General features: G+C 34.1%; 1 protein-coding gene, 1 long non-coding RNA gene and 1 pseudogene across 4 annotated transcripts; 1 reads left to right on the top strand and 2 right to left on the bottom strand.

Moving 5' to 3' along the window:
• Positions 1 to 18: 18 nt before the first annotated feature.
• LOC110663095 (uncharacterized) lies at positions 19 to 5,310 on the bottom strand. 3 transcript variants are annotated; one of them, XM_021822315.2, is made up of 9 exons: positions 4,954 to 5,309; positions 4,783 to 4,860; positions 3,428 to 4,105; positions 3,067 to 3,169; positions 1,725 to 1,825; positions 1,461 to 1,635; positions 815 to 985; positions 626 to 726; positions 19 to 513 (listed from the first exon to the last, which is right to left on the bottom strand). In XM_021822315.2, exons 1-9 carry the CDS (start codon positions 5,257 to 5,259, stop codon positions 460 to 462), a joined length of 1,767 nt encoding a protein of 588 aa, XP_021678007.2. In that variant the 5' UTR covers positions 5,260 to 5,309; the 3' UTR covers positions 19 to 459. The 3 variants fall into 3 exon arrangements, 2 of the variants coding, with proteins under 2 accessions (XP_021678007.2, XP_021678008.2); XM_021822316.2 differs by having other exon boundaries at positions 3,428 to 4,075; XR_009142581.1 differs by lacking the exon at positions 19 to 513 and having other exon boundaries at positions 815 to 956; positions 4,954 to 5,310.
• A 2,640-nt stretch (positions 5,311 to 7,950) lies between these two features.
• Positions 7,951 to 15,660, top strand: LOC110663097 (elongator complex protein 2-like; annotated as a pseudogene).
• On the bottom strand, positions 15,099 to 16,559 carry LOC131171930 (uncharacterized). The gene is made up of 2 exons (XR_009142580.1): positions 16,291 to 16,559; positions 15,099 to 15,562 (listed from the first exon to the last, which is right to left on the bottom strand). It is a non-coding gene; the product is annotated as an uncharacterized LOC131171930 (long non-coding RNA).
• Positions 16,560 to 16,909: the final 350 nt, after the last annotated feature.

Raw genomic sequence — 16,909 nt, 5'->3', positions numbered from 1 at the left:
ACTAATGGGATATAAGCATGGTGCAACAGCAACTGATTTGAGGATTTATTGCAACACTAAGATACAGTGAGTGCAAAAATTTGGATAAGGGACAATTCATTTATTCAAGAATATATTTTGTATCCTCTTTTTGACTTTGATATACAGGCAAGTTAGCAACATTTAACCTTGATCCAGATGAATTGAATGTAGAAAACATAAGCATTTATTTTATTTGACCTTCTGCTGGCACTTTCGTTCAACTTTGAGAATCAGCAACAAAGCTCATTTAAACTTCAGTCCTTTTGTGTTTAACTTCAGATCTAGACTCCAATAATCTTTTTCCATGAATCACTTCATCATCAATGCAAATGTCTACTTCAGCAATTATCCAAGACATGCATTTCGTGTACTGGTAAAATCATGCTTGGTGCTGCAGTGAGTTGTGTGTAATGAAGTTCTACTGCCTGGACAATCACGTCAGTCATAATGACTAAGAAATTGTATTATGCAAGGATAAACTTGCTCCACTGCCTGCGGGGGACAATAGAAAGAAAATTACTATGCAAAGTAATGAAGATAAATTATACAATCAAACAAGATGTTACACTCTTCTCCTATTTTAAAATCTAATGGAAGTGCATACCAGTCGTCCTCCCACCAGATCATAGTGTGCATAATGTGGACCTCCAGCTTCTCCAAAAACCTTATAAGTAACCAAATGCTTGGGGAAGAGCTTAACAGTTTCTGGTGCATTCAAATAATTGTAAGCAAGAAGCATGGAAGATTCATATCCACTAAAGGTAGACATGCAAGTCATCTCTGTTTAACATACCTTCCACAGCTTCAGGTGGGCAAATTAGATCTTGGTCTCCAGCTAAGGCTAACACAGGTACATTGCTCTTGCATAGATGATCCTTGTAGAAAAATTTACCACTTCTATCACATAAGCCACCATCCCGAAAAGCTGTTGTAAGCTGCAAGATAAGTTTGGCGGGTATTGTACCTGCCAGTAATGATCAGACCTTATGTTTTGTCGAAAAAACAAAAAGAAGAGAGGTGCAAGAAAGATTAAGAAAAATGGGGAAAGGGAATAATTTTAAGAATAATATAGCAGCCAAGATGCGCAAAGAGTGATTTCTTAATTAAAGAATATTCCCATGCTTAATGGGATCGACAAAAATATTTATTAACCTTTTCCTTTCCATAATTATTTCAAATGTAGCCAACAAATATTTCCTACTCAACAAAATAATCAGGTCATTCATGTACTAAAAAGTTAGTTGGTCTTCTTCTTTCCTTAGTCCATTTACATTTTTAGGCTTTGTAATTCACGCTGTACACAGAAGAACATGCCAAAATCCAATCCATGAATCAACCTATAGTTAAATTAAACTTACCTACATATACAAAAAACATACATTGAAAACTAAAAAGCTGTAAAATTTTAGGTAAACTGGAACAAATGTACCGATACGTACAAAAGTTGTTCAAGACGAGCTTTTCTAACAACTCTGGATGCATCATGTCTTCAGCTGATATGAGATAATTAAGCCAAGACAACACATAAGGAGGGCGAGATGAAAGAGGATATGCTGCTGACAATAATGCCCCCAAAGGAACAACAGGTACACTAAGAGCCTGAGCAGGATCTGCCTGCATGACAATTCCTCAATATTACTTTCTAGACAGCCGTTATAGCAAACAAAGAGTTTGCGTACACAAATATAATCTTGACCACCTACCAAAGGCAAAAGCAATTTGAGTCTCGAATTTGAAGACGTATAGTCAAGTGATGATGCCAGAGTAACAATAGCAGCCAATCCAGGGTCTCTTCCTTCACAACCTAGTAAATTGATAAATAGGACATGAGTATGAACATGGTCATATCTTCATCTTTACTGCACCAAAACAAAAAGAAAAAGATAATATAATATAAAATTATAGAGCAGAGAATAGACACTCCGGAGAAATGACAAACATTTCATCTTTTTGCACATGCATTCAAATCTACTAATGAAGGCTATTCTTGTTTGCTCCTAGTAGGACAACCCAATTACCTGAATTTGTTATTACAACTTGGAAAACTCATTTTAAAATCCTCTTAGGTCTGAAAGAAGGGGATTACAAGATAGATAGTAAAGAGCTACCCCAGTTGGAACAATGGGTTTGTCCAAAACCTATCATGACCTATTTTAATTTATTTCAGAAGTTCCAACCAGACAAATGAGGGAAAAGTTCTTTGGAGATGAGCTGTTTCTGGAGCAATTTTTGTTGGAATATAATGCTAAGATTTCCAATAACCGTCATTTGCCTTCGCAGCATGTGTCAGACATTTTTTTTTTCTTTTTTAAGTGACATTATTATGTTTTTTTAAGATGTTTTACTGGCATAAGTATGGCATACCTAGAAGAGCTTTCACATCTAGATAAAGTCTAATACAAGCAATGGCAACAGTAGACACCAACACTCCACAGTTGGATATATAATTAAAAAAAAAAATTGAAAGGTGGGGACAAAATTGACAGAATCAAGTTTTGGATTTTCAACACAAATAATGCATTATACATAAGAATAAAGCAAAACAACTATGTTTTTCTTTTTGTTAATCCATACAATCCACAACCACCAAAAGAAAAGACTTTTAGGAAGGCTTATGATATTTTACTTTTAAACTTCTCCCATTAGACATAGTTGATGAGCTCATATGATTTTGACAATTAAAAATACTTTTGATTATTTTGGTTCATGATTTGATTGAATCCTCAAAGATTATGACCCAGCCCCTGAATTCCTTACTTAAGCTTTCAATTTAAAACACAGTTGGTCTTATCATCAATTCTACAATATAAAAAGATCAATGAATATAAATATTAATACCAAATGAAACCTGAGTCCAAATGTTGCATGCCATACTATAGAGACATAATATAGTGATGGAAAAGCAAGTCTAATAGCACAAAAAGGGCAAAAAGCATTATTGCAAAAGCATGCCTGATAATACAAAAAGAGTAACAAAGCATTCTTGCCATATCTATCCATAACGAGTAGGTGAGCTTGCAAGAATATGGTAGAGGTTTATCTTACCACAACGTGAAAGCATAGCATATATCAAGATGCCTCCCATGGAGTGTCCAATTGCAAGCAATTTACCATCCTTTGGCTTGCTTTCTGCCCTTATGTATTCCATCTACACAGATATATTTGAATATATTATTTACATATGAAGAGTATTCATCACTTTTTTACAGAAGAATAATCTTTTTCTTTCCCATTAATTGTTAGGAAAGGGAATTTGAATAACAGACCTCCAGATTAGAGGAGAGATATGGTTACCAATTAGGATAGCCCAAGGAATGGTATCATACTATAATAAATATGCTAATTGTGCAGACCAAAAAATTGAACAATGAATATAGCATGTCGGCAAGACAAAATGTCACCTCACCACAGCAGGAACGTCCTCTTCTAGGTAATTATCAAAATCCCAGTCATACTGCACAATCAAGTCAAGCTGTTTCTGGAAATCTTCTATGGTCGAGGAAAGACGCTCTTGCAAGTCAAACAACTGAGGTGAAACAGATCTTTGACCTTCCTCAAAAATATTTACAAGCCTTTCACTCAGATCCCTGATTTGACTAGCAATAACTGTGTTTTGTCTTGTTTCTAACAAGCTTAAAAGCTTCCCCCTTATCTCATTAAAGCGCTCAGATAACTGAGAATCTTCTATAAGTTTTGCTATCTGATCAAATAATTTAGCAGAAATAATCTTTGATTGGCCTTCACTGAGGAAGCCAGAGAGTCTTTCTGACAAACGCATAAAAGTTTCAGTCAACTTTGATACCAGCTTTGATTCATCCCACACAGTTACCATAACTGTTGGATCCTCCTTGACAGTAAAATCCTTAGAATCTAATAAGGCACTGGAAACATTAATTGGCTGCTGATTGTTAGATAAGGCTCCATTATTTACAGTCTTAGCAACAGCTTCCATCTGTTCAGAGACTGCATGCGCAGACTGCTGAATTTCTTTTGGATTTGTTTCCCGTACACTCAATCCAGCACCTCGAACTTCAAGAATCCATGTGTCAAATCCCTGACCGGACATGTATCGCGCAAATGAACACTGCCACACGCATGAGTAAGAAGATGAAGTTTCATATGGTAGAGAATATACAGTCATACAACACAAATTGACAAGTTTTATCAGATCCAGATCCCTCTAAGCTATAAAGGAGAACAGAACAACTTGATCATTGTAACTGCACTACTGCAGGTAACTTAATGGAAAGCTGATTATATTGTTTTAACATTTCTAGAGTTATATGCAGAAAGCTGTCCTCAACTAAAAAGAGGTAACGATATCAAATCTATGCTAAAAGCAGACTTGCAACCAGACAAAAGGCAAAACAAACAGTCAAGATGCAGTATGATGCCAGAAGTAAAACAATGTTTTGTGATAGACAATGAGCCAAATATGCATACAAATTTACTACAAATGGAACCTCTGGTTCCCGAGCAGACACAAGTTCCATATGTGCAGTGCCATTCTAATCTTAGCATGACTAGAAACCCTATTTGCTATATACTCACAAAAAATTGATTTCAAATACGGAATGTGAGCCTTATATATAATTATAAGCGAAGATTCATGTGCGGCCAACAAATAAGAACTACCATCCCACGCAGGGACAGGTTTCGTGAAGTACAGAGGAAATTCTCACCAAGAATTCCAAAACCGGTAATTATGGCAGAAATAAAACTAATTAATTAATAAAAATTAAAAAAAAAAAAAGCAATTACCCCTGGTGAGAGATCGTAACCGATGGCATTAGTGCCGACTCCAGACAATAGCAATAGTGGATGATTCCTCGGAGGCGCCTATAAAAGATTGCAGTTTTCTTAAAAAAAATTCAAAAAAGAAAAGAAAAGAAAAGAAAACCGGAAATGGGAAATTGACAGTGAGCACGCGACCTCAGGAGAAGGACGATAACGCCAGAGAGCGAGGCGCCAATGGGAATCGGCGACGGAGACATAGTGGATCTCATCGGCAGTACAAACAGGCGGCTTCTCACGAAGCTTGACGGGGAGCACAGGGTCAGTAGAATCGGTGGAGAAAGCTCTGAATGGAAAAGACGTCGCTTTAGTTTTAGAAGAGGAAAGAAACAGTCGGTTAGTAAAAGGGCGGCGCGTCCGGGAGGCGCGTGGTGAAATGAAGAAATTGGCGATGTGGAGAGCGGAACGAAAATCGGATTGGATTGTGGAGGTGGAGGTTACCATTTCTGCGAAATTTCTTGCGTTTTTAACTGTAGCTTATGGTACCATTAATTTGTAGTTTATTTTATAACGAAATTAAGGTCAGTTTTGTAATTTTATCCGACCGTTAGCGCTGGGTCTGCTTTACTCCCCCGCTTCGCTTTTAAAAAGCCCACTCCTTTGAATCTCGTTTGGAGTGAAATCAATTAAAAAAAAAAAAATCCTTTAAAATCCCCAAAACGTGGTCCATGTTATGAGATCCGACGGCTGATATTCGACGAAGAAGGAAGAAGATTTACTTTCTTTACTCGCCGCCCACATCGCTTTTTTTCTCAAAGCAAACAAAGCTGCGCGGTTCACAAACATAAAAAATAAAAAATAAAAAAATTGAATTTTATAATCATTTCATTTAAAATAAAGTAAAATTATTTTTATTTTATAAAAAATTCTAATGTCGTTATTATAAAATTTTATTCTCAAAAAAGATAAATTTTTATATTTAATCATTATAAAATAATTATTTTACGAAATTTTAAAATTTTATAAAAAAGATTAAAACATATGTAATTAAAATATTTTTATAAATTAATATTAAAAAATATTATTTTAAATTAATAAAAAAATAAACAATTCTATATTTAATTAATTTAAAATAATATTTATTTATAAAAATATATAAGATTAAATTTATAAATTGTATAAGTTCCTTTAAAAAAAATTGTATGTTTTAAATTTTTTACAAAGTAAAGTAATAGTTTATTTTTTAGAAATGGTAATTATAGAAACCACCTCATTTTTGTAATTATTTTTTCAAAATTCTACTACTCTTTTTTTTCTTATTTCTTAATTTGTAATAAAAATAAAAAATTAATAAATAAAAAAAGTTCTGTTTTTCTTTATATTATTTGATTATCTTATATAAACAAATAAATAGAAAAAGAATATAAGTTTGTAAAGTTTATTTTTAGTTTCATATCTTATTTTTGTAACATTTTTCCTATTTATATTGTAACGTCCTAAATTTTTAAATAATTATTTTACATGAGAATTAACGAGTTTGTCAGGCCTAATAAGGGTATTGTGTTGCGGACCTGAGGACTTTTGAATTGAGAAGTGTTAGTTAAATTATTTTACGAGTTAAATAGATTCTAAGTATAGAAGAAATTCTATTAGATTTTTAGTATAAACTTAGGGTGTCTTAGGCCATTTAGTTCTCAGCTGCCCCGGTGACATTTGGATAATCTGTGAGTAGATATTGATTTTATTTATAATTTCAATATTATTATTATATATTTAAAGCATGCTTATATATTCACTTATAAATATATATATATGTGTATGTGTGTGTAGTTAAATGTTAGGCACGCCCTTGTTTTGCATATTTTATTGATGAAATTATTGTGGATGTTGCCTTAAGGTAACCTGAAGAGAGATGGGCAGGACGAATAGTCGCTGCTGGAGCTTCACTCGTTGAGACTAGATCCTTATATGTGGATAAGTCGGGGTGATATGGTTTTGAGTTGATCTCGCTGACCCCCGCACTTTGATTATTAAGAGAAAATCCGGTTTGAGTTAACTTCGCTGGCAAGTATTGGAATTAAGAGAGCTATACAGAGATCAACTCCCATATGTATATATGTTAATGTAATACACGGGTGTATGAGTGCTTCAAATTATCTTTTGTGTAAATATTATTTAAAATATTTGAAATTATGTGTAAACGTTGTATTTCATGTATAGGAATGTATTATGTTTAAATAGTTATAGAAACTGTATTTAAAATCAATATCTTACTCTATGAGTCCAACGTTCACCCCTATTCAACTATTTTTTTTCCTTATATGATAGATAGACTTGTTGAAAATAACCTGCTTTCTTTTCTCACAGGTTAAACAAAAAAAAGTTCAGTTTACTTTTATTATCTTTTGTTAAATTTCAAAACTCTACATATAATAATAGTGTATTATCCTTATATGGGGTTATATTAATTAAACTTTTAGAGTTGTAGCCTTATCTATGTAGAAATGTTTTGATGCATGAAATATTTATTCCTTTGAATGAGGGAGCTGAACTCCCATTTGATTATTTATTTACAAGTTTGAGCTAAGCTACATAAGTTAAGGCTTCCGTTGGACATTTTAATTTATAGTCAGACTCCGTTTGATTTTTTGAAATTGAATTATATTTATGAGTTTTATGGTTGAATTAGAAATAGTTAGACTTACTACGAGTTTCGAGAGTCTTATACTGACCTAAATTCTAATATCAGTCTAGCCCAAAAAATAGGTCATGACATATATGGTCGAAAACTATATTCCTAATTTAGTTTTTATATTTTTTACTCTCATTTTCTTTTATATTATTTTAAATTAATAAGAAAAATTTTGAAAGTTTAGAAAAAAAAATTAATTTTATTATTTTCTCTTTTATTTAATATATAACATATAAAAAATAATATTTTTTCACCTCTCTCAAACTAAAAAAAGCATTAGTTTTTTTTTTCAGTTGTTTATCTTTATCTTTAATCGATTTAACTGTTTATTTTAGTAAATCAAATAGACTATTGGTGTTTGAATTATTAAAAAAAATACTTATTTAAATATATTAATTAAAGAATATAAAAATTAATTTAAAATTAAATTTAATAAATTTTATTTATAAAACTATTAAAATAAGTTTTCTTTTTTTTTTTTTGAAAAACGATTTTGAGCCGAGCTCAATGACGATCAAGCACTTGTCGCTTTTGGTGCTATTAACGATTTCCGTTGCCTTGAACGATGAACGCAAGCAATTAACAGTTTTGGCCGCCCCATTGGTGCTCTATTCTGCTGGAAGCAACAGTCACTTGAGCTCTTTCTCCTTCCTCCTCTCTCTCCCACATTCTCATACAATCATGTATACAAACAATAATGGTAATATTAGTGAAGGTGAAGTTGAATTTGATGTAAACAGAGTGTTTATAGGAGCAGGATGCAACAGGATAGTGAACAACGTTTCTTGGGGCGCTTGTGATTTGGTTTCTTTCGGTGCCTAGAACGCCGTAGCTATATTCTGCCTCAGGTCCCTGCCCCTCTCTTTTTCGTCTTTGAAACTTATACTATGATCTTGTGCTCCAACTTCTTTCCTTTCTTTCAACAATTTTGTGGAGCAGACTGCTCAGATTTGACTACTCTTCCGGCTCATAAGGCATCCGACAACTGCACCCACTGGGTTCCAAGCAACATGTTAGTTTTTAGAGGTACCCTTTTCTTTGTTTTACTTGTTTAAGTATTAAAGTTTTAGAAAAAGTTTTAATTTTTAATTCAGTAAGTTCACTAACGAGTACTGTTCTTGTTTGGTTGCTGAGAAATGTTAAGAAATGGGGAAAAAATGAGAAGGGAATTTTTAAAATCCATTCCTTTTTAATTATTTAGTTTAGCTAATTTGCAAATTACATATCTGTTCTTTTTTTGGTGAAGTACGAATTAAGTAAAATGCCTCACCAAAAAATCAGAACATTGCATTCTTTTCTCTATTGGTTCATTTTTACTTCTTAATGAACATTGTTGTTTGTCAGCAGCAGAACACTTGGAGCAGCGTTATCTGCTGTCTGGAGATGCTGATGATGCCATTATTCTTTGGAAATTATCTCTTGCTAACAATAAGGTGCCTGTTTTAATTATAATTTAAAATTTTTAAAGTTGAATGAATCCTAATGTTTTTATAATTGATCAAAATGGTGCTCCTTTGTTTTCAGGAATACGTTGCAGTTTTCTATTTATTACATTTCTTGGATGTATATCTTGGACTCATAACTATCATAGCAATAATCTTTCTTACTACGTGGTATTAACTATTAAGGGATTTATAGTTCAAAATATCAAAGACTTACCGGAAAGAAATTGGGTGACTGTTGTTCTTTTGAAGTTATTATTATTATAATTATTATTATTGTTGTTGTTGTTGTTGTTGTTTTATCTTCTCTTTGCCTTCTTTGCAGTGGAGACAGGTGTTACAATAACCACAATTACACAAGAAGGGTGTTACATGCTTCACTGGAATTATGATTTCTCAAACTAAAGCAATCTTTACATCTACTTCTTCAGATGGCACAGTTTGTTTATGGGAACTGCTCCTCCCTTTTCTCCTTGAGGTGAGTGAAAATTTAGTGTTTGTTCTTGTTTGCTTTCATCACTACTACTACTTAAATATGAGCATGTTTAGCCTGCTGGTTCTTGGCATATATTGTCATAAATGTGATCAAAAGTTTGTTATAGAAGTCGGTTTTCATGATTATTTTTGTTATAGACCTTTTTCTTCTTTAAAAAAAGAAAAGAAAAATTAGTTTTCTAATTGCTTATAATTTGGGCAGTTGAGTGTGCTGAACTTCCTTTTTTTTTGCTGCTTGCCAGTTTAAAAATTAATGATGTTGTGCTAAAAGGATTTCTGCACAAGAGACATGCATATTCTTGATTTCAAAGTTAGATGTCATGACAATCCAGATACTTCTTCTCAGCTCTACTAAAGTAGAGTATATAACAAAAGATGTTTTCTGTGATGATGCAAGAGATACCAACATTCTTCTTGTTTTGAGGTAACAAATATTTTTGTAACAAATGTAAAATAAAATTGTAATCTTCCATTAAATTTAAGTTAAGATGTGTTCGAACCTAGGAATCATGATTGCAATGCAGAGTGCAACTGAACTACAAGCTTTGGCATCTTAACAGTGCTTGGATTCTTAACACATATCTAGCACCCGTGTTATTTGGTACTATTCTGCATTAATATTTTATATCCGATTCTGGGTTCCATAAAATGTTTATGCAAAAGCTGCATGCTTGCTATCATCTGTAAAAGAGTTGAATATACTATTTTTTGTGACAGCCTCTGTTTGTTTTAGGTCAATGCAAATTGTCATGTCTAGAGACCCACTTTGTTGGTTCAAAGCCTATGGTTGCTCTATCATGGGCAGAAAAGTACCTGGAACTTCTGGGTATATAGTCCTTGCAATGGGGGGGACTAGATAGCAGGGTCCATCTTCACTGCAGAGAGAGGACAGGAAACGTAACTAATCTTGAATTTTTATACCTATCTATATTACCTTATATTTTTTTCTGCTGGCTGCTAAAATATAGTGACACTATTTATGCTTATTTGTCCAGTTTATTCGTGCTTGTGAGTTGAAAGCACATGCCAATTGGATCCAGAGTTTGGACTTCGCATTACCTATACTTATGGATGGTGAAGCATATAGCATTCTGCTAGTAAGTTCATCTCATGACAAAGGCATATGCATATGGTAGATGGCTTTACGAGGTTCAATAGCCAATAATGAGGGTGCATACAGGAAAGAAGAAATAAGTCTGGCATCTTATACTGAAGGTCCTATAGCTGGCTCATCCTCTCATCAGATATCATTAGAATCTCTTCTAATAGAACATGAGGACTGGGTATACTCAGTAGAGTGCCAACCCCCTTTTACTGCATCTGTGGAAGGGATTACCTACCATCAACCTCAAAACATTTTATCTACTTCAATGGACAAGACCATGATGATTTGGCAACCTGAAAGGAAAAATGGTATCTGGTAATCTGAATGAATGTGGTCACTGTTGGGGATTTACTTCATTCTGCTATAGGGTTTTATGGGGATCACTGGAGCTTAGATGGAAAATCAATTTTAGCACATGGATATGGTGGAGCTTTCCATTTATGAAAAATTGTTGGTGTCAACATGGATGATTGCCAACAACAAAAGGTTCTATCTGGGCACTTTGCTGTTGTGACAGACATTGAATGGGCATTGTCTGGTGAATACATATATCAGTTAGTCATGACCAGATGATTTTTTTTTCACATGCTACCGAGTAGTTTCTTGAGTAAGCTTGTCATTTATTAAGTATCTAGTTACAGGTTTATGGTTCTGAGTGTAGTTAGAGGATTAACTGTTGTATCGAAAGAGATAGTCTATTTTCTGCCTGACAAACTGTACAAAGTGAAAAGCTAAAGCATCTTACATTTATTGAACCAGTTGATGGATATAATTTTGAATTCTGTTGTTACTTCTTAATGTGGCAAAGACCAAGTGAGGAGGTATACAAATTCATTTAATGTCACAGGCTTTTTAAAGAGATTATATTTAAGGTTCATACTATAAAAGTATACAGTATGTCTATACAGCAACAACTAAGCCTTAATTCCAAACTAGTTGGAATCAGCTATATAGATCCTTTTTCTCTATCCAGCTTTGTTTAAAACCAATTCCGCATCAATATCCAAAAATTACTAATATTTTAATATTACTTTCCTCCACATTATTTTTGGTCCCCCCTTTTTCCTTCTCTCTGTTACTAACTTATCACACCTTCTTACTAGGGCATTTGATGTTCTATGCTGGACATGATCAAGCCATCTGAATCGACCATCTCTCATTTTATTCCTAATGAGTGGTACATAACGAGTGTGGTCATTCCTAATATTATTCATTGTCATGTTATTAGACATCCATCTTAACATCCACATTTCTGTCACTCTTTTTTGTGGGTATGTCATACCTTAGATGTCTATGATGTGAATATTGCCATTTAACATGCTAAAGTTAGGCCATATCTGATGGTATATTTTGGGTTTTTTCCCCTGTGGTTATCCTGAAATGATTAAACTAACTTCTCAATTCAATATCATTTCTCATCCCTGAACCTTTCTGCATTCTATTAAGCAAGTGATTCCTTAGTCTGTTAAGGTGCTTCTTCATGGAAGAGAAAGTAAACAATATAATTGTGGGAAAAAAACTACAAAAGCCATACAGACAGTCATGATGGAAAAATAGAAGTAGTCTAAATGGAATTTTTTTAAAGTTTTGTTTAATGTAGATACTTGATATAGCTTTTTTGCCACTGAACAAAAACAAGAGTTGTGATTTTGAACAGCTTACATCTGAACTTAACATATCAATTATTGATGTCCCAATCTTTCATCCAGACAACTCTTATTTTTATCCCATGGCAAAATGAAGCTTCATTCCCAAATAGGGAGGCCTGGCATGAAATTGCCTGCCCTCAAGTTCATGGTCATGATATTAACTGTGTGTTGATCATCCGTGGAAAGGGGAATAGTCAATTTGTTAGTGGAGCAGATAAGAGTTTCCAGAGTTTTTGAAGCTCCTTTGTGTTTTTTGAAGACATTGAATCATGCCACTTCTCAAAGGTCTAGTTTTCCTGAAGACCTCCAAGTAGATGTTCAAATTTTAGGAGCAAATATCTCTGCTCATGATCTGTCACGAAAACCTATTTACGTGCAGTGTGAGTCTCTCTCTAACAAAATCTCTATTTTTTTATTTTCAATACTTAAATACCTATATTAAAATTTACAATATATTAGAAGTTACAAGGCACATAATTTCACTATCATTTCTCTAACTGATATCTTATTGCATATGCCTGTCTGCCTGCTTCTTTCTTTTTTCCCTACTAATTATATTATTCAGTTCTTATTTGCCTTATTTATCTGTTATTTGATCACATCTATACCTATTATCATCATATCTTTTTTTTCCTGTATTGTTTCTTTTTTCTATTTATTTGATTCACCTTTTTTTTAATAAATATAATTATTGATTTTTTATTTTACAAATAGATCATTTTGTATAAACTATACTAACATTCTTACATATAGCAGAATAATGGTAAATTACTGAAAAATTTGATGGATTTGATCCAGGTTTAGTAACTATGGATAATGGGTCAAGTACTGCATAGTTGAAATTTAACAATTATTGGGTAAAGGATAGGGTTAGGGTAGACTTGGATTAGGTAGATATGAATATTATCTTTCATATGGGTCATGAATAGGTAGAGGAATCATTTTCACCCCATGCATGTACACAATCCATTACACCCATTTGCCACATTTAGCTTCAGACATGATTTGCTTCCTAGAGAGGTGAGTTTGGTAAACATCTGATGCATTATTGGTTTAGGTTGGCTTAGCTTACTAGCTATTATCAGGTATCTACTTCATTGATCTAGTTTTACGTGTCTAATTCAGTCTATTAGAAACACCCTTTTTTTTTTCCATTTGGCCTGCTTTATATTTAATTCAATGAATGATTTTCTTTTGCAGCTGTGCATGAGATTCCGCACAGAAATGGGAATGATGATCTCGACACCCTTGCCTGAACCTCTCGTTGAAGATCTGGCATGCAATACACTGTGGCCAGAGTCTCACAAACTTTATGGTCATGGAAATGAGTTGTTTCTTTATGCTGTGATCATGAGGGGATTCAGGGAAGCTTGTGGCTTCATCATGCAAGGTATATTTGTCTTCCAATACCGTAACAGCTAATTTATTTAAATGTAATTGGGTGAACTCTAGGCATGGAAGTCTCCTAAATGTGCCAGCAGTTAGTTGCTGTCTTTAATTCAACCTCTGTACCATATAGTTATTTCTTATTTTGTTGCCACAAAGCTACTATCTTTTTTTTTTTTCTTGTTCTTTTCCAATATTTCACCATCAACCATTCTTGTATTTGAGCAGATTTATTATTGCATTGGTTTCTATAACTCAGCTTTGGATGTCATCTGTTGTTGTCATTGGACTATTATGTTTCTGGTGTAAAGCATGTATGGGAAGTGAATAACGCAATATTGATCAGATACTAAGAATTACATTTTAGAGGTGTCTTCATGGTTGCACTCAATAAGCATTGAAGGATGTTGATATTATTGATTTGCAAAGTAGCATTTCTTGCATCTCACTCTGGCTGGTGTTATGGTCTTGCAGGAAACAGTCATGATTTAACAATCAGTTTGGGAGTTTTATTTCTATGGTTTCCCAGGAGCCCTAATGTTTTATTTCTAAAACTTTTTTATTTCTCTGGCACCCAATGTGTGTGCAATTGGGATATGTTTGGGAGTTTTAAATTGTTGCTGATGACTGTATGTCTTGCAGGCCCAATCAGCATTAGTAGCAGAAATATGGCTATGGCAAGTGGGTTCATGGAAGCTAGTTGGTCGCTTGCAGTCTCATAGCTTAACAGTGACACAGATGGAATTCTCTCCTGATGACAGTGTGCTTTTGTCTGTCTCAAGAGATGGCCAATTCTCCATTTTCACAATCAAAAGAACCGGTACTCCATAATGTGCATTTATGCACCTCTTCCTAATTATGTGCCTTTCCAATCAAAAAGTTGATCACTTGTAGCATATTGAATCTTCTCGATGAAAAATATAAAATGAGGATCTGTAAATAAGGAGGATTTCTTGGGAGCTAAAATTCTGCTATTTGTCCTCCTTACTCAGAAAATGAATTGATGCATTCTTTTATTGGATCCTCTGTCATTGGATCTGTCAGAGATTGATGGGTTTGGGACAAAATAAGATTCTCCTATTCCTGGTTAGGATTATAATATATTTCAATTTGCATTTATTTTGTGTGGTTAAAGAGATTGCAAGGAAGTGAATGGCAAGTGTGAACTATTCATCATTGTTGTATTTCCAAGTCTGAAGAACAATCAGAAATCGGTAGAATCTAGTAGCTTCAGAACTTTGGACCCCAACACGACCACACTTTTTGTGTGCATGGATGATTGTATGATTATCATTGTAAATTTTCAAAGTTTTCATCCAAGTTAGGGGACTATTACACTTTTTGTGTGCATGGATGATTGTATGATTATCATTGTAAATTTTCAAAGTTTTCATCCATGTTAGGGGACTATTAGTTTCTGCTTTCCTCCTTCAGCAATGCATAAAACTAATCATCCTCTGTGAGTGAATGGACAAGGTTGACTTGGATACCTGATGGAATTAATTTTTAATTCACTATCAATTGGCCTAACGTGGCGTGAACGATGAAACTTCACAATTGATCATCGAGCATTCTTTTTCTTTTCTTTTTTTTTTTTCAATATTTTATAGGAGTGGATGAGGTTGGTTATCAGCTTCTAGCAAGACAGGAGGTGCACGAAAGAATTATATGGTCATGAATTTGCAACTGGCTCAAAGGGATAAGACAGTGGAAATCTGGGCCATAGAGAGAGAATCTTCAGTTAAACAGTTGACGACCTTGCCACAATTTAGAAGCAGTGTTACTGCCTTTTTCTTGGGTTGCAATTGATCATCAAAAGAAACCAGGGGTTTCTTAGCAGTTGGAATGGAAGATAGACTCATTGAACTGTGGAGTCTTGCTATCAGAAGATCTGAGTACACAGTGCCAGATGTAGCTGCTGCTCTTACCCTAGGGCTTGATTCCCTCATGTGCCACGTTTCTCCTGGGAACTGTATGTCATGGAGAAACCACGAAAAGAGTGAAGATAGCAAGAGTTTGCAACAAGCTTCTTGTGGAGCTGATCAATGTGTGAGAGTTAAGTAATCACATGAACGAATTTGTATAATCAATAGGCAATTTTGTAATGCATCCATTAATTAGTGGCTTGTTCTAATCTCTTCACCACTTTTAATGAATCAGCTTGATAAATATCTACTAGAGATATTTATTTCTATGAGATCATCTTAATTGACTCGGGTAGCTAATTATAATTTTTAAGTCCCACTTTCTTATTTAATTTTGTTCTTAGAAAGACTACCAGACCAATATAATAACCTTAAATCAACAATCATGAATTTGCACTTGGGAAGACACAGCAGCTGTTTGAGACTAGGTATCTGTATGTGGTCCCGTTGGTAGGCAGACAGACTGCTACTTTGTACCATGCAATTTCTAGGAGTCCTAATCTCATACGTCAACCAGAGAAGGCAACCAGCAACAGCCAGCCCTTGAGACACAGAAAGAGGCGGTAATTGTGGGCGTGACTTATGAAGCGTTTCAATGATTCTGCAATATTTTAGTATTACTAAACGCCAAGCTTGTCTAGCATAAGATTCAAGCATAGACAATTAGAAGCACGCCTGGGTATAACCACCTCAGGTTTTGAACGTTGAATGTTGAGATTGTCAAGTCTAAACCATCCCTCTTACTGTTAAGAACCAAACCAACGAACCAAACCAAAAACAAAAAATAAAATAAATAAAAATTACGGGTCTAGAATACTACATCTCCACTTGCAAAGGATACCATAGTCACGGAGTTAATAGTTCACTAGTCTTGTCTCGATTATAGAAAATATGGGCAAGAAATGTACGATGGCGTAGAGGGGAGTCAGCATCAGCATCAGCATCTAGTCCTTTTGCTTAACCTGAAGTCTAAAGGCATTAAAGGGTTAACAGCAGGCAACTGATTAAGAGGGTACGAACAAATAAAAGTTTGCTAAACACATGTTTGGGTTTCCATCCCATCTAGAAAACGTAAACATATAACCTTGGACGCTTTTAGTACATGGTTTAACACTAACCTGTAAAGTAAAAAGAAAACGCAGAGAATCTAATGTGCTGTGGCCCCTGGCACTTGCAAACTCACACGAGATAATCACTCAACGTGCTTTCTGATGCATGGTTTTTGGATTTATTATCAATAATATTATTAATAGCTCCAAATTTGATCTTATTAGCTTATTGAAAAATACGATTTCGGTTTTGTTCTCTTCTTAGGCAAAACTTTTTCATTTTAACTATAATTCAATGCAGGATACAAATCCAAATAATGTAGAATTTTGATAAAGTTAGTGTCATTTTCAAATAATGAAATCATGGGTATGATTTCATACCATGAATGGAGTCCCCTACTTCGGGACATG

This window comes from Hevea brasiliensis, chromosome 13, assembly GCF_030052815.1.
Source record: "Hevea brasiliensis isolate MT/VB/25A 57/8 chromosome 13, ASM3005281v1, whole genome shotgun sequence".
NCBI lineage: Eukaryota > Viridiplantae > Streptophyta > Magnoliopsida > Malpighiales > Euphorbiaceae > Hevea > Hevea brasiliensis.
The sequence above is the reverse complement of the archived record's forward strand: the minus strand, read 5'-3'. Positions and strand labels throughout refer to the sequence as shown.